The sequence below is a fragment of the Pseudonaja textilis genome, chromosome 9 (genome assembly GCF_049901715.1).
Source record: "Pseudonaja textilis isolate UNSWEBS1 chromosome 9, rPseTex1.2, whole genome shotgun sequence".
Lineage (NCBI taxonomy): Eukaryota > Metazoa > Chordata > Lepidosauria > Squamata > Elapidae > Pseudonaja > Pseudonaja textilis.
In genome coordinates, this window is record NC_141998.1 from 7,138,525 (window position 1) to 7,163,221 (window position 24,697).

The 24,697-nt window shown below is 38.9% G+C and overlaps 1 protein-coding gene across 4 annotated transcripts in view; it reads left to right on the top strand.

The window, feature by feature from the left end:
- Positions 1 to 5,400: 5,400 nt before the first annotated feature.
- LOC113445596 (zinc metalloproteinase-disintegrin-like MTP4) overlaps positions 5,401 to 24,697 on the top strand; it is a 45,091-nt gene continuing 25,794 nt past the window's right edge. The window contains exons 1-9 of one of the 4 annotated variants that reach the window (XM_026714867.2): positions 5,401 to 5,538; positions 7,492 to 7,598; positions 10,223 to 10,299; positions 14,149 to 14,227; positions 14,705 to 14,781; positions 16,155 to 16,347; positions 17,858 to 17,920; positions 18,602 to 18,673; positions 24,060 to 24,233. In XM_026714867.2, coding sequence (XP_026570652.2) covers positions 5,487 to 5,538; positions 7,492 to 7,598; positions 10,223 to 10,299; positions 14,149 to 14,227; positions 14,705 to 14,781; positions 16,155 to 16,347; positions 17,858 to 17,920; positions 18,602 to 18,673; positions 24,060 to 24,233 — 894 coding nt within the window. In that variant the 5' untranslated portion in view covers positions 5,401 to 5,486. Of the gene's footprint in view, positions 5,539 to 6,814; positions 6,925 to 7,030; positions 7,599 to 10,222; positions 10,300 to 14,148; positions 14,228 to 14,704; positions 14,782 to 16,154; positions 16,348 to 17,857; positions 17,921 to 18,601; positions 18,674 to 24,059; positions 24,234 to 24,697 lie in introns of those variants that run through there. The other 3 variants (XM_087938870.1, XM_087938871.1, XM_087938872.1) reach the window with 3 other exon arrangements.

Below are 24,697 nucleotides of genomic sequence, written 5' to 3' on the forward strand. Positions count from 1 at the left end.
TCCTAGATTATGACAATAGATAATAATATATCAGCAAATACAGTACAAAAATTACAGGTAAATAGGATAAAAAATACAATTTTTCTAAAATATCTAAAAAGGATTGGAATAAATATGGCATTCTGTACAAATTATAGGACAGTGGTTATGATCAAGAAAATAAAATCAGATTGATCCAATAATAACATATTGAAATAAACCAAATCAGAATGACCAGATTATTTAGTAAAAAAATAAAAATAATAATTATTGGCAAAATCTGCATAGAGAGGACAATATAGAATAGCATGTTCCATCAATTTAATTATTCCTTTACCACATGGACACTGTCTGTGTTCGAAGGGGATTTTTTGGTATCCTCCTTCAATAATTGCTGGGGCATTGAATTGTGCTAGGGATAATGTCCTTCAGAATTTTGGGATACTTCCATAACTAAAATTTCTGACTGTTGGAGAAGGTAAGCAGAGTAGTTCAAGAAGGGATTTCTGAGAATGTATTCATTTATTTAGAAAATCTAAATGGATGCCCACTCATTCTCCATGAGTAGAGCTGGAAAGTCTGCTTACAGCTCTAAATCAATGGCCCTAATTAGTGTATGTTCATAGTCATGGTGATGCCTAGCCAAGAAACCCATAAAGTTTGCCTGCCTCACTCCAGAAGCACTAAAAGCTGTAAATCATAATTAAAGTGGACTGTCAAGCAAAAATAACTAAGAGCATTTGTTGTGTTCAATGCACAGAATAATTTATTACTGCTACTTGTAATAAAAGAATCCCAATAGGTTCACCTCTTATTTAGTTGAAAAGAACAAACAGATCATTGAGATGTACCATAGGTTCTTGTTCTAAAGAATGGGCGTGCATGATAGAGTATGGCCTAGACAAGAACTGTTGCATCAGCAAAGAGGGCTGAAGCATTCTTGAATCTTCAAATTTGGCAATAATAATCCTAAGGCCCCCAGATCCTGCTAAATTAAAATCTAGATATATTGGCTACACTGTTAGGGTTGCTGGGAGATGCTCAGTTGATTAGCAGTATCTGGAAGTCTAAGGGACTATTAGTAAAGAAAAGGCAAAAGATTCTGAAAGAAAAATCCTTATGCATGTAGTACATATACCTGTACATATATTCACTTGAATACAATGCAAGTAGAAATTTTTTGACTAAGCTAGTGACCTCACCCCTTTCCTAAGAGGTCTGTAGGGGGCGTGCATAAGTTCACCAACATGCCTACCGTCCCTGTCCTATTGTTTCTTTTATTTTTCTTATATGTACCCATTTCATGTATTCATAACTATGTATATACTTATACCTATTATCTTGTAAGCGATTGACAAAACAAAATAAATAAAATAAAAATAAATTCCTGAGTTGCTATATACAATTTATTTTCATAATAGAGGTAAAAGAAAAAAAATAAATGATGATTTTACTAAATGAGGGAGAATGAACCCAAAATGTGGAAGAAGAGATGGAGAAAAAAACCCTAAAAACTAATTAAAGAAGAAATTGAAAAGAAATTTAGATAAATTTAGAGAGTGTGTTAGATATAAGTGTTAGAGACATATTTTTCACAGGTTGTTTGGGTGAACAACTAAAATAATTTACTCAGAAAATTTTCTTATGATGTGGTTAATTATCAATTAGCCAAGAAACTTTCTTATAGTCATTGACCAATTCATAAAAAGGAAAAAGACAAATTCTAGTTCTAGCAAACACAACTTTGATAAAACTATTTTAAATAAATAAATAAATCCAAAATAAAGCTTATTTTATAAATAATAAAGGAAATGTAGCCACATTCAGAGAAAGGAAAAGCTCAGACAATAAAAATTTAGACAGAATTATCCTGAGTTGTCTGGAAATGATCAACAATTATTATAGCAGAGAAACGTGATGATCTAGAAGTTTCCTTGTCTACTGACATGTGAGTGATGATCTCTTCAGAAGCAAAATATAGAGACACGGAGAGGAAAATTAATGGGAAGAGTGAGGTTGTTCAGTTGAGTAGAAGCTATGAGGAAAGATCTCAACCAGATCTCAATTCTGATTTTTTAATCTCTTCCTTCTTTGATCACTCTAAAACAGAACCAAGTTCTCACTTCAAGAAAGTTCAATGAGTAGCTCCTTTTTAAAAAGACTGAAAAGGAAAGCTTTTCCTCCTTTTTTTCTACTGTGAGAGAAGAATTTAGAAATTTTAGATCAGATTCAGCATCAAACTAAGATAAGAAAAGCATTAAATGCAGGTACATATTTTTAGAAGTATGCATACATTGTAATACTGGTTTATAATTTACCTTCCCCTCAAACAGAAACATTAAATTCAGTATAAGATGTGGCTTTGAGGCTACTTCTCCTAATAAGCTTTGCAATTTTAATTAGTTTGGTGCTGATGCAAGAAAGGATGTCTGATGATGGGAAGTGCAGAAGTTCTGAAAGAAAACAAGGTGGACACCAAAGAGAGTGTCAGTCCTGAAGACTCCTTTCTTTCGCTATCTTTTCGGCTGCTATAGTAATGGTGGGGAGGGCTTTGTGGGATGGGAAGTGTGCTGGAGGCTTTCGAGAATGAACTGTAAAACTTGGGGAAAACTTTATTGTTTATGCTTACTTGCTTACTGTGCAACTGCAGCATCTTATCTAACCAGGCCAAGGTCAATGGCCAGATGTCTGCATCACCATCTGAAGATGCCCCGCATGACATTATACACATCTCAGATTGGATGGACTGTTTGAACTATTCTGGGTGGGAATGCTGCCATGACTTTGTATATGGGATTTTTCCATGCCTAAATTCTCAGATCTCGGATTCTTTTGATGCTACCACTTGATTTCCAGTAAAACTTTCTTTTCTCTATAACAATGGAGTCTAAGAGTGTCTTTCTTAGATTTTCAATGGATCACTATCTGACATTATTCTAGATTTCAGTTTACCATCCCACCTGGAGAATTAACATTCTTTCTTCCAATGGGGTCTGAAAAACAATGTCCAACTCAGCTAGTGACCAAGAAGATTTGGGAGCTGCTGGATAAACAACTTCCCTACTTCTGGATGCTGCAGGGATGGCCGAGTTGCTAGTAGGGCTGCACCTCAAGGAGAAACCTGTGGTCTGACCCAAATGGTCCTTGGGAGTCAGCTGGAAGGAACCAGATGACACCCCCCTCCCCCCAGGGGTGATGACTACCAGATGCCATTGAGGAGAAGAGGCTTGGCATGAGGAACAGAAGAAAAATCTTCTGCTAGTGCAAGCCTTTAATCTCCTAAAGGAAGCTGTGGGTGGAAGCAAACCCAACCCAAGGTATGAATGAATGACTCATGGAGAATCTGAGAGAGAGAAGGGGGAGGCAGCAGCACTGGGAACCCTGCCAGCCATCCTCATAAATCTGGCCAGTTCAACCAGTGGCTGCAGCCCAAGGGCCCCAGTAGGGGGAGCAATTGCCCAAAGGTGTCAAATTCCAAGGTGCTTCCACTGGAAGTAAAATATGGGGGGGGGTGGAATCCCAAGGAATTAGGTTTTTTCCTAGCCTAAGAATATGGTAATGATTTTTCATCAGAAGCAGCTAAAGTGAGATGTGTCACCAGGGCTTTAGAAGGAAGTATTCCAAAATGGATGGTGACATTGCATAATGATAACGCTCCCAATTGATGAATTATGACCTGTTCACGGCAGCATTATGTGCCAGATTTGAAGACCCATTGGCTGAACGTAAGGCTAGGATTAGAATGAAGACCATAAATCAGGGGAGGAGATCAGTGGCCGAATACACCCAGGAATTTAGAGAGCCGGAGTGCCATATTTGAAGCTGGTCCCAGGGAGCCCTGATAGAAGCATTCAAAGATGGGCTGAACGAAGATGTTTATCAAAGCTGCATCGCCAGAAAAGACCCAAGTGAACTGCAATTCTGGTACATGTTAGCAGCAGAGATGGAAATCGATCTGACCTGAAACAGATGCAGGGGTGGCCTCAGTTGGAGCAAGCCCTCCCCCACCAACCCTCAAGAAACCAAAGCCTCAAAAGGGAAGATGAAACCCAAAACCACCACATGCTTCCAATGTGGGAAGGAAGGTCACCGGGTTGCAGATTGCTGTGCTAAGTTGGAGCCAAAGGGGGCGCAGGTGGAAGAAAACTAGAAAAAACTCTGTGCGAGACTGCATTGAAAGTGCAGGAGGTTCTAGAGTTCGCCCCTTCGAAAGGAGAGGAGCTGGGAACTCCAACCTCTTCTGGTGAGAGCAAGTCCAACTCTGAAGGCAATCCTCTGGTAAGTCCAAAGAAGGGCCCCACGACTATCCCAGTGAAATTAAGGGTACCCACTTCTGGAACCCAAGGGGAAATGTTGGCCTTGCTAAGAAAGAAAGAAAGAAAGAAAGAAAGAAAGAAAGAAAGAAAGAAAGAAAGAAAGAAAGAAAGAAAGAAAGAAAGAAAGAAAGAAAGAAAGAAAGAAAGAAAGAAAGAAAGAAAGAAAGGAAGGAAGGAAGGGAGGGAGAGAGAGTGTGTGTGTGGTGTGTGTATGTGGTGTCTGTGTGGTGTGTGTTGTGTGAGAGAGAGAAAGGAAGGGAGAGAAAGACAGAAAGAGACAAAGAAAGATAAAGAAAGGAAAAGAAATAGGAAGGGAGAGAGAGGGAGAGAGAGAGAGAGAGAACTGTGCTATTATTTTTAATTGTTCTATTATTTATCATGTGTTAATATTTTACGCTGTCCCTACACCTAGAGTGATTCTACTGCCTTTCTTTTGCCCAGAGCTACCATATATTTTTCAGGGTTTACATGCATTCCCATATCTATAGTCCAGAGCATAAATACATGTGTGTTTAAGAGTTGAAAGGGACTTTGGAGATCTTCTAGTCCAACCCCCTGCTCAGGCAGGAAAACTGAGGATGCCAAACTCTGAGTAGAGGTCCTGGGAAAGGTGTCAGAATAACAGAATAACACTTAGAAGGGATGTTGGGAGGAACCCTATACCGTTTCAGAGAAATGGCTGTGCAGTCTTTTAAATATTTCCAGTAATTGGGCACCCAGAACTTCTGGGCACAAGCACTAAATGCTAGCAATATTGAAAGGAAGCTAGATTGTTGAAAAAGCGCTCACAAAATACGATAAAAACCAACTCGTGGCATTTAAGACCCCATGCCCAAGAGACCCCAAACATGTGAGCCAAATGAGGCAATGCTGTGAGCATTTAATCCTCTCCATTTGGCTTTGGCTTTCAGGGATGCTTTCAAAGAAGCTTTCCAGATGTCATTATTGCAGTGACAAGGACTAAGCCAGTTGGAAAACTGCCCTCCAGTAATATAGTTGGAAAACTGCCCTCCAGTAATATTGTTACAACTTAGAATTTGGGCAAACCCTTTAGCAAACACCTTTGCATGCAAGGGCATGAATGGAGCCGAAGGACTCACTACTTGCTTCTCACGGTGAATAGGAGAAGAGCTCAGGTTGGCTTGGAAGCAGAAAGAGATTTCTATCCACCAGTCCAATCCAGGCTCCAAAATGATCCAAGCTCTCTTGGTAACTATATGCTTCGCGGTTTTTCCATATCAAGGTAAGATGTTTTCTTTGGTTTCAATGTTCAGACTCTTATTGGTAAAAGTCTATGGCACCCAACAAATTTCTATGGTTTTTCTTTAGATGCTTAACCAAAATTTGTTCCATTTCCATTTCTACAGACTTAGCAAAAGAGCGCTTGCTCTCAAAGCTCACATTTGTTCTAAAGTTACGTAGATTGCGGGGAGGGAGTATTTGCTTAAATTTTGTCAAGCCTCAAACAGATCCTAAGAAAGAAAAGTCATAATATCCTCAGAAGAAAAGCATGTTCAATTTGGAGAGAAGATTTTCCAATAAAGTGAGTTTAAAAAAGGATTAGAAGACTGAAGAGCACAGAGAGAGACAGGGTTTGTGGCAAGAAAATTTCAGGAAGCAAAATGTTAAAGAAAAATAAAGAGCTTTCAGTTCTAATTTTATTTCAATAGGTCCGTTAGACATCCTGTAATTAAGCTAGCACAATAGTCAGCCAAACAAAAGCTATGTTATTGTTGTTAAAGAGAGCCTTCAAAAAATACTCAAGTTAATATGATACCTTTTACATGCCAGTTGATTAGTCTGTCGCTCTTCCTCCTGTCTCCAAAGTCATTTCCCCATATCATTGCAAATAATAATGTTCAACTGGTTGCCAAGATACAAGTGAGGGTCAGAAGCTCACTGGGATAGCCTTGGTTTTTTTTAAAGCAAGAAATGATGGGGATGTCCTTATCAGGAGGTATCTTTCAAAATTAGAATAATAATTTACGGAGAACAATATAGTAAAGAAGAAGGGAAAACGCTGATTTTCTGTGCTCAAAGCAAGGGAGGAATAACCACCTTCATTTCCAGGAGATGGAGTTGAACCCCTCCCTGTTTCTGGGAGCATCCGGTACAAATGGGCAGCTACATGGATAGGTATGAGGAAGATATATCCTTCTGCCTGGATCTTCCTTTGGAAGATGCTCATCAGTCTCAGAAGATAGATTTCCAAGGCCAAATGCTACTTATGCTTAGAATTCAGCCTCTCCCTCTCCCTCTCTCTTTCCCTCCCTCTCTCTTTCCCTCCCTCCCTCTCTCTTTCCCTCCCTCCCTCTCTCCTTCCTCTCCCTCTTAAACATATCCAGTACTTTGACCCCCTCTTCTTTGTGACAACCCCTCAAGTACTAGAATACTGCTATTATCACCCCCTAATTCTTCTTTTCTTCAGACTAGCCAAACCCAAATCCTGCAGCCATTCTTCACAGGTTTTAATGCAAAATTTTGCTTTTCTTCACATTGAAATTCATTTTGTTGGATAGGGCCCTTTAATCTGTTAACAAATGTTGGTCTCAGTTGTGATCGTACATCCTGGAGTACTGTAGGTGTTGGACTACCACATTTACAAAGTATGTTAAGGAACAAATAGCAGGTGAGTGACCATTGAATGTGCACATACTGTAGTCATACTAAATTTTTCAACTTTTGTCTAATTCTGAAATCGCTGAATTTGATTGTATACCTGTTGTTTTTGAAAGTGAAAGAACGGAGTCAAGCAAACCATTTGGATGGCAGTAAAATAGCAGTTCAACTGGAATGAATTCCTAATAAGCTGCATTTGCATAACAAGCTAAGTTTGCCTAGCTTTTTCACTATGGATATACTAAACCATAATGTAATATGGTTTACTGAATTTTGTGAATCAAACTATTGTGATTTATAGGTTCTCATGTTATCCTTATACTTGCACTTTCTTTTTTCAAGCTCCAAAATCTTTCTTTTCCAGCTGCCCAAAGCAATGTCTCTAAATAGTCTCCTAGCTCTCAAACATCCTTCCGCATACTCAGAGAAAATCTTGATTTCAGTGCTGTCTTCCACTAGAAAATGATCCCATTCTTCATTGATAACTGAATAGCGAATTGAGTTGTGGGTGTGAGAATGGTAGAATAACATCCCAAAGTCAACCAAAGTTTTCTTATTTTTCTTCCCCCTTATGAAGGGAGCTCTATAATCCTGGAATCTGGGAATGTTAATGATTATGAAGTAGTGTATCCACAAAAAGTGCCTGCATTGCCCAAAGGAGGAGTTCAGAATCCTCAGCCAGAGGTAAGAAAAAGATCTCAGCAAAAGACTTCTTACCAGCCAACATAATTTTTTGTTTCCCTTTACTGCCATCTAATGATTATCTGGATTTTTTTTTTCATTGAAATCTATGTGCCCCATTCATTCATTCAACAAATTTATATAATCACCTAATTCGCATAAAATTGAGGAGACTCCTGGCAACATAGAACAGAATTTCCTAGTATTAATAGGTTACTATTAATGTTCATAAGATATTCAGTTGGAGGACTTCTGGTTTGCTGGGCTTCGGCAGCGGCAGGAATCTGCGATCGTGTGTGGTTTCTGCTTGTGCTTGCCGCTGGAGTGCCCCGAGCCAGCCGGCTTCGGGGCTAAAGCCACCCCATAGAGGGGGCTGAAGACAGGGGAGACCCAGCAGGGCTTTGAGGGGAGTCCGCACCTTCCCTCCTCAGCTGGCTTAACTCCCTTTTCCAAAGGCGGTAGAGCGGTGGTCAGAAATGGTCGCCTCAAAGAAGCACTCATCCGGAAAAGAATGTGCAGTAAGAAGCTAAGAAGTGAAAATTTTGGCTGACCGGGATAAGAAGCAACATTCAAGATATCCTGGAATTTAAATTTTTAAAAAGATTCATCGTTCCCAAGGAAGATCTGGAAGCAGCAAATGAAAGTGAAAAGGGAAAGTTTGTTTTTTCTCACACTCCTTCCTTACGGTGACAGCAGATGAATGAGAAATCGGAAAAACCCACTTTGATATCAGCAGGTAATTAAACTGAAAATCAAAGCCAAGGGGACAATAAAGATTTCTGAACACTGAAAAAACTTTTTTTTTTGCTGTAAGTGCGAAGGGAGAGGAAAAGAATAAAGAGTAAGATTTGGCTGGAGGAGACTGCTTGGAATTTAAAAGAATCGAAAGTTAAATTGTAACAAGACTTCTAAAAGATACATTTTAATTGGAACTTTGTAACTGAATTGTAACCCCAGGAAGAGAAAGTGAAAAAAGAGGAAAGTGTTAAATGAAACAGCTTGTGTGTATTTGGACTGCTTGGTGACTTTTAGACTTTTGGAAATTATATTTTAATGATTAAAAATACTTGGGTAGTTGTTTAAAAATTTTTTTATAATGGCATCACTTGTGGATGAACTGAAAATTGAATTTAAAAAATATAAAGAAGAGGAACAAGAAGGGAAGGCCTCTTTTGGCTCTGTTTTCCACTTTTTAGAAATGGCGATTTCTATCTATGAGAAACTACAAGAACAAGAAGATTGGGACAAAGAAGAAGCCATCTTTAATGAACTTTATCTGGGGGAGAAAGGGGAAAGAGGGGAAAGAGAATGGAGAATTTAAAACCTAAAAGAACAACCAAAAAAGGGAAAAAATAAGGTGAAAAGTGGATATAATGTCAGAAAGCAACAGAAAAGAGGGATACAGAAGAGGGAAATGGAGATGGAGAGACAAGGGGGTAAAAAGGGCATGAAGAAGCAAGGGAGGAAGGAAGGGAAGAGAAGCTACCAGGGTTTGAAACAAGATGTGAAGAAACAGAATTTATTTAGAGATAATGGGTAAAAATATAACTGAAAAAGAGATTCTGCAAAGGTACATATAGACAGTATTGTTGTATTTGTATTAGAAATAATGTTAGAAAATTGGAACAACATATGATTATAAAATGGGATAATATATTCAATGTAATTTAGTGAAACTTTTTCTTTTTTGAACAAAATAAATGAAATGAAATATGAGAGAATTGAATTAAAAAGGAATGGGAACATTTTAATTACATAATGTTTTAAAATATAAGTGAAATGGGGGGGGAAGTAACTACGCAAAACTTATAAGGGTTCCCATAGAAGTATGATACTTATTTGAAAAGGAATGTGTAAAATGTTTAAGATTTAAATGAATATTATTTTTAATGATGGAGTTTAACTGGTATGGATTGTTGTTTTAATTATATTATATATTTATAATTTTTTTCTTTTTTAAAAAATATAGTGTGTAGCTTTAGAATGTACTAAGCAGAATCCGAATGAAAGTTATGTATTATATTAAGTGTTAAATTTAGGGGAAAGATATAAAGGCGTCATACTCCAATCAGTGATTACAGGAGAAATTTTGTGTTAATGAGAAAAGATAATAGACAGTTGAAACAGGACAGACAAAGGATATAAGTATAATGATTTAAATTGAGATGAAATAAATAAAATAGAATTAAGAGAGTGAAAAGAGGGGAGAAGCTATATAGAAAATTTAGAATGGTAATAAGATATGGAATGGTATATAAAAGTGAGCATGAACTTGAATTTATGTCTGTACGAAGAGATGTAACCCGGGATCAAGCTGCTTTCAAAAAAGATGTTTTATGTTTTTATGTTTTGTGTTTGGTTTGTATGTTTGTTTTTTAAAAAAATAATAAATTTTTGGGAGAAAAAAGATGTTCAGTTGGAGAATGAGATCTTGAACTTGTGCTAGAAAGTTTAATTCAATTTAAATTTTTATAGTGCTGTTCAAGCACCAGATGAAATATTCTAAATCTAATAAATAATTTGGCTATAGCTCTCCATTTGACACAGGTGTAGAGTTGTTAAAAGGGTACACATTTTATTTGCCTTATTCTTTTAAAGAAAAAACCTCTGAACTCTTTGCATTTCAGACCAAGTATGAAGATACAATGCAATATGAATTTCAGGTGAATGGAGAGCCAGTGGTCCTTCACTTAGAAAGAAATAAGTATGTTATCTCCAAAGTTCTCTTAACTTAATTAGAACAATATGGAAAATGTATGTTCTTGGATGTAATCCAAGAGAAATAATAATTGTATTGCTTTGTTTGGGAACCTAAAAGTAAATTAAATTTTACACTATAGGAAAAATCGATATAGTTGGTGAACATGTTAATTAGGTTTTACCCCTGAACTGAGAATTGTTTATTTCAGCTTTCTATGGTTCATTGCTGTACTATAACAATTTAGATAAAGTTGAACCATTCAAGGCTCATAACCTTCTATCCCTTGAATTACCTAGATTAGTTATGAAATATTATAGTTTTTAAAATGATGGCTTATGCTGCTTCAAAGATATCCTATTGATCTGAATAATATTACCTAAGAAATCTATATAGTCAATCAACTTACATCAGAATTTACATATTGAAGCACGAAAGGCATGAAATATCAAGGCATGAAAAACCTAAGTAAGCTCAGATTTCACTACACTTTTTTTCAAAGAATGCCATGTGAATCTTCTTGGTGGTGTTCTATTTGAATTATAAATCAAAATATTAATAAAGATATTGTTCAAATATAAGCCACCTGGTTTATATTCTCATAATAACAAACCATTGAAAGAAGTTTTTGGTCTTTCACTGACTCATCTAGCCAGGCCTTTAAAAAAGATTGGCAGCTTTGTTTCACTACAGGTAACAAAAATGGAACAAAATTATTTTTCAGCAGAAAGGGACCTTGAAGGTCTTCTAGTCCAACCCCCTGCTCAAGCAGGAGACTGTACCATTCCATAGCTATCCAATCATTCCTTGAAAACCTCCAGTGATGGAATACCCACAACTTCTGAAGGCAAGCCATTGCACCAATTAATTGTTCTCATTGTCAGGAAATTGCTCTTAATTGTAAGTTGGATTTCTCATATGTAAACTACTAATACCACTAAAAGAAAGTATGCCATTTTCATTATCCCCTAACCTGTAAATGCCGCATCACCTTTGAAATTTGTATGGCTGCGTGCTTTAGAAATCCTAGTGTCCTTTTTAGTTTTGTTTAAATATGAAGGCTATCCAGGATTTCAAGGGCAGCATCTAGATCAGGCTTGTCCAACCCACGGCTCGCGGGCCGCATGTGGCCCAGGTCGGCTCATAATGCGGCCCAGTGCCCACCCCAACCTTCATGCAAGAAGACGAGCCAGCGAGGAGGAGGAGGAGAGGCAGGCGCGAGGCGGGGCGAGGCAAGCGCCACGCCAAGCAGCAACAGAAAAGGTGGGCGTCGTCAGAGCGCTCCTCGTGCCAAGGCAGCCACAGCCCAAGTCCCGCTCCACCACCTCCTGCTGTTGCCGCTGCCACTGCTGCCGCCGGAGCTGTTGTAACAGCTTCTGCCCCCGCCGCCGCTGCTGCTGCTGCTGCACTGAGCCTCCCGGTCCTCGCCTTCCAGTTCTGCTGCATCCAGCCAGGCCATTTGCAGGAGGAGAGGTAGGCGCGAGACGGGTGAGCTTTCTTCCCCCCCCTCCGTGTTCCTTTCTCCCTGGTTGACTATTTTTTATGATATCTTATGAAAAAAATGTTTGCTATGGTTTTTTTGGATGATCAGGTATCATTACTGTTATTTTATTTTATGTGCAGCCCAAACCAAATTTTCATCTTCTAATGTGGCCCAGGGAAGGTGAAAGGTTGGACAAGCCTGATCTAGATGATCACGTTTTGGGACGGAAGCCAAGCAGGGCTAGAGGTGGAAGACTAGCAAAGAATATCTAGATTGGAAAAATAGAAGGAAATGCGAAAGCACACAGATGTGACATAGGAGTGGAAAGTGAATCCATATATTAGTTTAAAACTTCAAGACAGATGCTTCTGTGTGAGGAGTCAAGGCATCCATTTCTTTGAGGTTGCTTCATTTTACTCTTAAGCAGGGATGGAATTCTACCAGTTCAGACTGGTTCTATAGAACCGGTTGTTATGGTTCCCGATAGTTCAGATAACCGGTAAAACGGCCCCCAGGCTGGCCCCGCTGCTCTCCACCCTCTTCTCCGCTTCCTGCCCAGTCAGTTCCTATTGCACATGTGCAACATCGTGCGCATGCGTGACATGCCTGCAGCCTGCTTTTGCCCGCCAGGCCAGCCGTTGTTGCCTGCTTTTCGCTGCAGCAGAGCAAAAAGCTTCTAAGTCCCCCCCATTCGGGAATCAGTTGAATCCTGTTTCTCACTGCTGCCTAGGAGTCATTTCCAAAGGGAAGAGGGACTTGCAAGGTTTTTGCTCTGCCAGGAGATGCTCTCCCAGCAAGAGCAGGTGAGAGAAGAAGACCAGAGCTGATACGAGCCTCTCTTCTGATCTGCCTGCTCACAGGTAAGCCTGCGAGTTGTGCTAACCCTTCCCCCACTGTCCCTGAGGCTCCCCTACCCTCACCCAGCCTATCTAGCTACACCCCCCCAACATCCCCGGGCTTGGCTGGCTTCCCCTCCAGTGCAGCCCCTTCCCACTGACTGGCTAAGCCACCACACAGCATTCTCCCAGCTCTCCCTACCATGTGGCAGTGCTGCCGCCTATAAGCAACTCTATCACCACAGCGTCTCTGCCGCCTCTGCCCGCTTCTCTCGGGGGCAAAATGGGGGGCAGCCAGTCCGCCACCTCTGCTGCCTGCAGAGATGCTTTTGAGGGCCGGGGAGGGGGAGGTGCTCACGCTTTAAAGCAGCATGCTTTAAAGTATACAGCTGTTGCTGTAAACTTAAAGCAGCAGGACTATGAGCACACACACACACACACACACACACACACACACACACCTGCCGCAGCTGTCACAAACACACACACACACACACACACACCTACCTGGTCTGGGACTAACTGTGATCCAGTGAGCTCCAGTTAGCAGTGGGTGGCAAAAAGGAAGAAAGGGGGGAGGAGGTGGTGGCGTGCAGCTGCAACGGGACCTTGAGCACCCCGCACCCCAGCTGTTGCTGCTCAACTTGGAGATGCTTTTGGAGGGCTGGAGCAGCGGGTGCTCACGCTTAAAATGGCAGGCAGGCTTTAAAGCAGCACGCACTCTTTAAGAATGCTGCTTTAAAGCCTGCCTCCCGCTTTAAGTGTGAGCACCTGCTGCCCCAGACCTCTGAAATCATCTCCAAGTGGAGCAGTGACGGCTGGGGTGGGGGGTGCTCAAGGTCCCATTGCACAGTCCCATCGCAAGGTCCCATCACATTTAAAGCAACAGGCAGGCTTTAAAGCAGCATGCACACTTTAAGAATACCACTTTAAAGCCTGCCTGTTACTTTAAGCATGAGCACCCACTGCCCCAGCCTCCCAAAAACAGATGAAGTAGCTCTGGGGAAGTCAGTTGTAAATTAGAACACTTGCTAAGCAACTGGCCATTAAGCGAGGACCACTTGTATTTGGTTTGCCAGTTACCTGGCCACATCCACCCCAGTCACATGACTGCCTAGCCACACCCAATCAGCAAGCCATGCCCACCCAATCACGTGATCACCAAGCCACACCCACAAATCAGGTCACATCCACAGAACCAGTTAAGAAATTTGAATCCCACCCCTGCTCTCCTTTATACACCAAGCAGTTTCATCAGACTGTTGCATAGACCAGAAGAATAAAAAGAAGAGGCAATACAGAATGTTTTCTCCTGGTCAATCATACCACCTCTGAGATTTGATGAAGAGAATTGCACAGCTTCCTTGGTGCAAATCTCTTTACTCAGGTGAATCTAGTATGGGCTTCACTCCTCTTAAATACCTGCCCCTTTTCTTTGATACCAAACAATATGCCTAAAATACAGTAGTTGTAGACTTACTATAAAACTATCTCTGTCCTACTTAATTTCTGACATAGATATTCTCCTCTTTGCAGAGAACTTTTTTCAGAAGATTACACTGAAATTCATTATTCCTCTGATGACACAGAAATTATAACAAGCCCTCTGGTTCAAGTAGGTTCAATATCCAGATTATCTTACTTTTAGGAAATAAATTGAGAGGAATATTTGAGCACAATATTCCAAATAGGCATGTTCCAGACCAGGCTACTCAAATAAGAATGACTGTATATGTATAAAATATCTTATACTGAAATATTCATATAAGGATATATGGATTGTTAAACCCAGTTGGTTTTATTCATTGAATTAGTAGGGCAAGATTCCAATCAACCAGTGCTTTCCTACTGGTTGGAAGCAAATATTTTGGGGAGTGAGTTTCACAAATAGATTTATTATGAGAATATCAGGTTTATATGATCTACCTTTTCATTTTCATTTTTTCTCCTCCTCAATAAAAATATTCTCAACTAGTTTCTGTCCTACTCATTATTTTATTGATGTTGTGGAATATATTGGAACTGTACTTATGCTCATCAAATCGTACTACAAACAAGCTTTAACCAGTGTAACCCTCTTGCCTGCATACAGGATCACTGCTATTATCATGGCTACATTCAGAATGAAGCTAATTCAAGTGCAGTCATCAGTGCATGCGACGGCTTGAAGTAAGATAGTCTCTTATCTTTTACTGATTTTATTAAGAATAAAATACTGCTCTTGGAGTTGTCATAACTCCAACTTAAAATGGAGTTTTTCATGAAAATTAGTTGGGTGTGACTTCTGCAGAATTTAGAAAGACTTTGGTTGAAACATGAGCTGCTGCCAGCTGGTAGAGACACTAGGGAGCTAAATCAAGGTCTGTCTAAAAGAGCTTCCAAGCCCATGATTCCTTTGTATGTAGCAGACTTTTCAGTTCTACCCAGAAACACTTTCTTGAGTCACTCTGCTGTCACTCTAAGGACCTTCTCCAACCAGAAGGTCCTTATCACTGGTCAGGTTCAATGTTCTCCCAATAGCTGCTATTGAAGGAAGACACTAAAAGATCCCCTTTTTGCAGAGACTGTGTCCATGCAGCAGGGGAATACATTAAATGATGGACAGAACAGAATAACAAAAGAATAATAAGGGAACAACAGAATGATAGAAAAACAGAATTGGAAGGGACCTTGGTGGTCTTCTAGTCCAACCTCCTGCTTAAGTGGTTGTCAATCTCTATTTGAAAACCAGGGGTGATGGAACACCCACAATGTCAGAATGTATATCTTTCCACTGATTAATTGTTCCAACTGTCAAGAAATTTTTTCTTAATTCTAGGTTGCTTCTTTCCTAAATTAGTTTCCATCCATTGTTTCTTGTCCTGCCTTCAGGTGCTTTGGAGAATAGAATGTCACCCTCTTAGCCCCTTAGATATTGGAAAACTGTTATCACGTCACTCTTAATCCTTCTCTTCCTTACACTAGATTTACCTAGTTCCTGCAACCACTCATCATGTGTTTTAGCTTCCAGCTCCTTGTTATCCTGCATTGTTATTCTACATTGTTATTCATATTATTCTACATTGCCCTCTCTAAGAAGATGCTTGCCAAGAATTCTTATTTCCATTTTTTTATTAATTATCCTGGTCATCCTGACTCCTATCTCAAACTGCTATCATATGAATCTGATTTTATTTCCCTGACCGCAGCCAAATACTGTGCTATAGTTTCTATAGTACATTGTATATATAATGTGTAGATAGATAGATAGATAGATAGATAGATAGATAGATAGATAGATAGATAGATGGATGATAGACAGAGAGACAAAGTGACAGACAGATAGATAGAAAATAACAATTTCAGTGAGTTTTAGGGAGGGATTAAAAAAACGGAATGTTGACTTGGTCAATTAAAAATGGCTCTCAAAGCTTAGTTATTTCCTTGCAAACATTTCACTGCCCAACTAGGTAACATCATCAGTCCAGATTATCCCTGAACTAACAATAATTTCTTCTATTGGTTATCCATCTCTGACCACCCTTTTCTACATTCTTTTACAGAGGACATTTCAAGCATCAAGGGGAGACATACTTTATTGAGCCCTTGAAGCTTTCCGACAGTAAATTCCATGCAATCTACAAAGATGAAAATGTAGAAGAAGAGAAAGAGACCCCCAACTGTGGGATAACCCAGACTACTTCGGAGTCAGATGAGCCCATCAAAAAGATCTCTCAATTAACTAATATTTCTGAAGTAAATCTTATATTAAACTCTCAGATATATAATAACATGGTTCAGGAACAGGGATTCATTAACTTGTTTCTAAAATGCAAAGTAAACAAGAAATTCCTTGGGGGGGTGGGGTATTAGATAGAATTCATAAGGGAAGAGGCCCCATTTCCAAATTCTTTATTCTCAGCAAGTTGTAGTTATATACATTATGTTTAATTGGTCCTTAATTGGTCCTTTATCGTAAATGTTCTATTCTCAGTGTCTGCTCATGGTCACTTTATTCAAACTAGATCTTGTGCAGCAGAGTTAAGAAACTGGCTCTCAGAGAGCAAGGAGAGAAATTGCACCCTGGAATTGGCAATTTGGCCTTGTAGTTCTGTATGATGAAAAAACATGAATACACTTTCCTTGGGAAAGCAAATAATACACCCTCGCACATGCAGATCTTAGCATAAGTGCACTTCCTGAGTAATTTGGCAGTTCTAGTGGTGAAACCTAACAGTGGAATGCAGGAAGGAAGGGCTCTTTCTCAGAGAAATAAGAGGCAGATCAACAATGAGTCCTTGGATTGCAGAAAGAAGGCCAGAAAGGATCCTCTCTAAAATTTTCAGAGGGTATATTCAATGGTTTAACAGAGTTTACTTTAGTCTGGCAAGATTCCTGTCTATAGGAGAGCAGCAGTAAAGAACCTACTCTGACCATGTTGTTCTTGTTCCTTGTGCCCAAGACGTCTGAAACAATATTTCAGTAATCATTTTTAAATTACATCAAAGGAAAGATATAAATTTTTGACCTTTTACGGTGAGTTCAGGGGGTCAAAATGTCTTGTCTTTGATGTAAGGTGTGTTATCATTGCAGGCAAGGTCTAAATGGTTATATAGCATAACCACATCACTATGTTTCTCATGTGATTGGTTGAAATCCTTGGTTTGAGAAAGGGAAGGAAAAGTGAGAAGGTCATTGGAGCGGCAGGCTGAAAAATAGGTCAAAGAAAGCAATTTCTTCACATGCTTGTTTTTATTCCTATTAAATTCTGTTCAGAGCTAGGTATTCATATATAAATTTATCTTTAAATGTTGGCATCATAAATTCCAAAAACAGATTAATTGGAAACAAGTGCCACACCATATTAATACAAAGAAAGTGATTCATGTCATGACAAACATTTTTTTTAAGGTGACAACTTTTATTTTTGCTTGACAATCCATTGCATAATGTACTTTTTCTACAAACATTTATCAGCACATTCTCTAACTCAGAGTTCCCCAACCTTTCCAGCTTTGCAGTCTGGCGGGGTGGGGGGTGGGGGATGGCTCAGTGTGAGCAGTGGGGTCACGCGTGCACGCAACTCCATTTGTGTGACCATGCACTCACTTGTGCAAATAGAGCATGCCCATCCATGCTTTCTCAAGTGGAACATGCACCAGGGAGTATAACAATCAGTTTTCTGATTATCTGATGATGACCAACAAGAATGTTGGCTGATGGGAGCAACATATCTAAACAGCCTTTTGTTTATTGTTCTGTTTAGCAAGAAAGGTACTTGAAGGTCAAAAAATACATTGAGTTGTATGTAGTTGTGGACAACAAAATGGTAAGTATCTGGATATCATTCCATTTTTTTCTGAGTTGATTTCTGCCTTTTTTAATGTAGGCATTTTTGAAGACATAAACAAACATCCTAACTGGATTTCTCTTAAAATGTGCTTTATCATAAATTTTGATATATTTTTTTGTTATTGGACCCAACCAATATTTACAAAGTTAAAGAGAGATTTGTAAATATACTCTAATTTGCACATTTGTTCTTCCTGGATTCCATCTAAAAAATTTTTATCCCACAATGGTTAAACACTTCTATAGATTTCTTTGAAACATTCCTGAATTATTTGTTTATCCAAGTTGACAACACATGAAGAATAAGATATCTAGTGGAGAATGCTTATCTCACACTTCTCTGAACACAGATATATGGCATCTAGTTTAAGAAAGCATCTCAATAGGCTGAGCAAAATTTTCTCCAGCCAGGAGGAGAGCCCATCTATGCTGCTGAAAAGTTAATAATTTGAATATATTAAAGGCACAAATGCAGATTAAAAACCAGCACAAAAGAATTATTTGGACTGCTTAGATAAAAATATTACTTTTGTCTGAATCAGCAAATTCAATGATCCTTTATGTCCTGATATGATCCTGATATGTTCTTTGTCTCTCTACTTCACTTCCTTCTTCCTATCATTATGATCTCATCTTAACATGTTTGTCTTTTCTGTAGTACAAGAATTACGACAGCAACAGACATGCTATAAAAAGAAAAGTATATGAAACAATCAACCTTTTAAACATGGTAAGACAATATGGCAAAAATTATTTCACTTGTCAGATTTAAACTTCTCTCAGCCCCATCCCAGGTTTTCACTGTGTTGACACAACACACATAAAGGTAAAGGGAGCTAGGAGATGAACTTCTATAAGAATACTAACTTTTGTGGCTTCAAGTGAGGCAAAACTGGGTCATTTGACCAGCTGGTCGTCTGGCATGTAAGGCCATCCTTTAAAATGGGTTAATTTAGTAACTAGGTTAGTAAGCCTTTGTTCAGAGTTTTGCAGTGTAAATTCTGCACCAGAAAAATAAACACAGATGGCTGATGCTTCATTTAACGTCTTTATAAATATATTAAGTAAATTGTACAATACCAGTTGTAGATTTCTCCAACATGGAGCAAACTCAAACAGAAGTAAACATGTTACAAGTGCAGAGCAGAACAGAAACTCAACTTCAGCAGACAAGCAAGCAGGTTAATTTCTCTTTCACTTTAGAGCTGAGCACAGAACAGAGATAAACCAAGCTCGGATTCTCTCTTTAAGTTTTCAGCCATCAATTCAGCTCTCATTGGCTGACCTAAGCTCTATTCCAGTTCATGGATATACTCTGACACTCCTCCCTTCATAACTGGAATAGACATAAAGTCAATTACCTTTAATATTTTTCAGATATCTGTATTTGGAGAGCCAGATTCACAGTTCCCTTCATACCTGAGGGATACCTGGGAATTCCTTTTTTTACCTATCCAACGCAATTGCGTTCATCCCCACCTTTTAACTTGTTCAATTTTAGATAATGCTAATAGTTCTTTGTAGTTCCTTGGCTCATACCATACATTACACACTTTAACTTTACCAGCAAAATACTTGTCAGGTGGAATCCCCTTATTCCATCACTTTGACCTGGGTGGCACTGACTGCTCCTGTGTGTCAACCCTCTCTTGCTTCATATATTGTTCAGCTTCTCCTCCCCAGACATTGAAGTGAGTTACTGTCACTAAGTGAGTTACCATCACTAAGTGGATCACCATCACTAAGTGAATCATTGCACAAATTTGCATCAATTCTGTTCCAATTTTGCTCTGCAAAACTCACAGACCTTGAAAATACTATTCTTTTCCTCCCATCACTAAAGCGATAACTCTTTGAGCTTGGCTCATAGCCCGCAAAACCTGAGCTTTCTAGCCTTTGGTTGCCCCTTTCTTCTAATTGCTTGTGGAATTGTATCCACACATTGCTTCCAAACACCCTTAAATGTGCTAGAGATGGTTTTCTCCCATATAGCAATGCATATGGAGTATCATTAATAGAGGAACTCTACAGCCTATTAACTAAATAATTAGCAGTCAATATGACTTCACCTTAATATGATCTGCTTAGGCCAGAATCCTCTAGCAGTGAGTCCTTCATGGTTTGCAAGACTCCATTCTGTCTCTCAGCAACACCATTTTCAGTTGCTGTGTATTCTTATTTGTGTGTCTGTGTTTTATTCCTGTGTCAACCACTGCTGAAAACTTGTTGCCATGAATTCTGAACCTCTGTCAGTTTGCAGCTGACATAACTGTTGTTTATGCCTTCTTTCTACAAAACTTACACATTGCTTAAATTTCTGTAGCACCTCTGTTCTACTCTTTAATAAAAAGCAGAACCCAAACCTGGTATAGTCATCTACAATGACCAGCACATGCTTAGCTCCTCCCAAACTGGCTTGCATTGGGCCCACCAAAACTTCATGTACCAGTTCTAGAGCTCTTGTTGTCTGCCTTGTGCTATTCTTGCTTACTGGGAATGCCTTGGACTTTGATGTTTTGCATACTGCACAATCCAAATATGCCTTACATCCCTTTACATGCAATCTTTCTGCATACTGGTCCATCTTTTGAACAACATGTTTTGCAACATTGCCGAACGTTTGTGCACATTGAACTTTTTGTCCCTGTAACATATAAAGGTTATCATGCTTTATGCCCTTTGCACATACAATCCCATTTTTCTTTATAAGACACTGCCCATTTACAGATGTGGTCTCAAATCCCTGCTTGTCTAGAGACACTCAGCAAATTATGTTCCATTTCTGGCATATATAAAGCATTATTAAACCTTGTTTCCAAATATGGAATTTGCACACTGCCTCTTCCAATTATTTTAGCTTTCTTGCCATTTGCCAAGGCTACTGTGTCTCCTGCAGCTGCATCCATCCTGTAAAACAATTTAGCATTATTAATAATTGTTTGGCTAGCCCCACTGTTGATAAGACATTTGTCAGGATTCCAGGGAACATCCATTCCTGTCAGTAACTCCAAGACAAGCATAATCTCAAAGTACTTTTATTAGAATAGCACCTGGCACATCTGTGGAATTCTGAATCTAAAAGTTTCCTGGCTTCCCCACAATGTCCCAATCTGCAAACCATCTCTTTTTTACTCATCATCACATCACATGAACCAATCCCAAAGTAAGTTCCAATTCATTCTGTGTCACACTCTTTAACCTTGAACTATCAAAAGAATTATATTTTATCTACTGAGCTACTCAATTAACATCAACCCACCCCCCCTTTCTCCAGCTGGGTGGCAGCAATGAATCATGGTTCCATAGCTGACATCATTGACCTCTCCTGCAAGAGTTGACTTTTGCTATTGCAATTTGTCCATCAACTTGTCATTCTTGCAAACTGCTTCTTCTGTCTTGCAGACAGTCCCTTTGCAAACAGTCTTTCTTTAAATGAGTTGTTTGTCCACAAATGAAGCATCGTCTCCATTGTAGGGCTTTCTGTTTAGCTGTAATCTGATATACCCTGCTGTTTTTCTCTTCTCTGGAGACAGCCAGTCTGTGGACTTTTCCATTCTGCTCCCTGGACCCCTCCCCATGGATTTCTCTCCTGTCTAATTAAACAAGCTTTAAGGGCTTCAAAATGCAGCGCCTGCTCCGGTTTGCATTCAAACACAGCAGAAAGAATGTCCCAAGTTTCATCTAGGCTGTTCAAAACTAGCAGTACTTTTCTGAGATTCAGGAATCCTCATCCCACACTGCTCCAAATCCACAAAGTTTGCATATGAACAAAATGCTCTTCCACTGAATCTCCTGACTGCAAACAAGCTCTATATAACTTTCTTGATAACTATACGATGTTGCATGCTGATACACTCACATGAACAGTCCTCAATTTATCCCAGACTTCCTTTACAGTCTTTAAATCAGCTACATTGAAAAACTGATCATCTTCTAAACTTAAGATGATATAATAATCCAATGCTCTATCATGCAGCTTCCGATCTGTAGCATTCAATGGTGCCTGGGGTGGGTTTTAAACAATATTCCAAAGCACTTGAGCCTTTAGGAAACACTCCATTTTTTATTTTATTTATTTATTTATTTATTTATTTTTAAGAACAAGTTTTATTGATTTTTAAAGACAAACAAAACATAACACATAGAAGTATAAAACCTCCTTTCTAAGAATTGCTTATAAATTTCAACAAGACAAATAAAGCATTATTTTTTAAAACACTCCATTTTTACAGCCCAAATAATATAGTTCTTCTGACCCAAACGGAGCTCTCTTTAATTTTTTCAGCCATCCTGCAAAGCCTTGTTTCTTACTTTTAAAACAAGCAGTTTCTCAGCTTTAATTACAATTCAGTCTTTTTCTGGGCCCATAACCTGTTCAGAGTTTTGCAGTGTAAATTCTGTGCCAGAAAAAATAAACACAGTTGGCTGATGCTTCGTTTAATGTTTTTGTAAACATGTTAAGTAAATTGTAAAATACCAGTTGTAGATATTTTCAACATGGAGCAAACTCAAACAGAAGTAAACATGTTACAAGGGCAAAACAGAACAGCAACTCAACTTCAGCAGACAAGCAAGCAAGTTAGTTTCACTTTAGAGCTGAGCACAGAACAGATTCTCTCTTTAAGTTTCTGCCCTCAATTCAGCTATCACTGGCTGACCTTGTTACTAAGCTCATGAATATACTCTGACAGCCTCTTATGTGAATACAGCCACAGTGTTGGGAGAATGCCAATCCAAAAGTGTTGCAAGAATTCAATCAGAACTATATATGTAGCTGGATTCTTTGAGGGCTGTGGTTAATGGTTCTGAACTTGGACATTAGAAAGAGGTAGACAGAGTCAGTTGATTATTGAACTGATCCCTGAAAAGAAACCTGGAGAGAGGAACTCTATTTGAGTTGGATTGTGGTACCTACGGGGAGATATGCTCCTGTTGTAGTGTCCAATTAGCCCTGTTTACAGACAACAGGAAGATCGATGAGTCAAATCTCCCTTTACTCCTCCTCCTCCTCTGTTCTTGACTATAGAGAATAAACACCTGCTTCTTGTTATCGTTTTATTTCTCCTGCTTAATACACCATCATCATTATAATTATCTCTTTTATTCATTAAACATGAAACTCAGTCAACTGAACATTTAATTGTGCCACAAATATAATTGACTGGCTCTGATGGTTGATACGGGTCGCTGCCAGCATCCTAGGTATCAACCAAGTGTTTTCTTAAGTTGTACAATGATGATGATGATAATGATGATGATAATGATTGATTCAATTTACACTCTGGGACTGGTAAAAATTAAACAATTCAGGTCCTAACCAAGGACCCAAGAGCTGTTAAGGTAACATCTCAATATATAGGCAGTTCTGAGTAAGATGGGTTTTTTTGCAAAGTCAGGATATTCAGGTCTGATAAGTTCAAAATTTCCATTTTGCCCTTGGATATTGCTCCAAGGGCTCATATTTCTATTGGTACAACCACTGGTATTATTGATATATTCCTCCACAATCACTCAACCTTAGTATTTTGTTATTTTTTTCTTGTTGTTTCTCTTCAATTAGTGCATCACCTGGTATTGCAATATCAATTAATCATATTATTACTGTTAGTACTATTATTAGTAATCATCATCATCATCATCATATTATCTTTTATTCATTAAACATGAAAGTCAGTCAACTGAACATTTAAAAATGTATCACAAATATTATTGACTGGATCTAATGGTTGATATGGGTTTCTGCCAGTATCCTAGGTATCAACCAAGTATTGTTGTTGTTGTTGTTGTTGTTGTTGTCCTTCTCCTTCTTCCTCCTCCTCCTCTTCCCCAATATATAGAGTCCTTAGTGTTGTCTGAGCTTGGTGGTTTCCTTGCAGACATTTCATTATCTGACTAAACAACTTACTTGAGTAAGCAAAGCAGCAAACTCAGAAAGCAGCAAGGAGTCCACAATTGAGTCTAGAGCACCAGAGAGTTCTCTTCTATTGATGCCTATATCTATTTTTTTCACCTGCCCATAGAAGCCAATGCCAGTTTCTTTTTAATCTTGGTCTTCTCAAAGTTCTCAGGGTTTACTTGCATTTAAGGTTCTAATTGCTGTCATGTCCACCTCACAGATGTACAGACCTTTGAATTTTCTCATTGCACTGATTGGCCTAGAAATTTGGTCCAACCGAGATAAGATTAACATTGAACCAGAGGTGGCTGTCACTTTGAAATCATTTGGAAAATGGAGAGAAACAGTTTTACTGCCACGCAAAAGGAATGATAATGCTCAGTTACTTACGTACGTCTCATTGTGGGGAAAAGGAGTGGGGCTATCTGGGAGTGGAGGATTATGGGAAGGTTAGTGCTGTGTACTTTAAACCATATCTGAACTATATCTCTGGGTCGAAGTCAATCACTTTTTTTTGTAGATGAGGGATGGAGTTGAGAGTTCATTGAATGATTGCAGGTCAAAAACTCAGCTTGATTTCATTTCATCTAGATTTAAAATTGAAACTCAAATGATTATCCTACTATGCTTTGGCTGTACTTACACATTCATTTTTTATTTGATTGGGTAATGGTTTGGTTCCCATTCTGCATCAATTAAATCAATGCTGGCATTACACAACAGATAACCAAGAATAAACTAAAATGATAAAATACCCACCCAATCTATTTAGCAGTAGCACAGCTGAAGAGCCAAGTTTGTTCAAAGATGCTTTCATAGTCACATGGCCAGCATTATTAAATGCCAAAAGCACAAAGA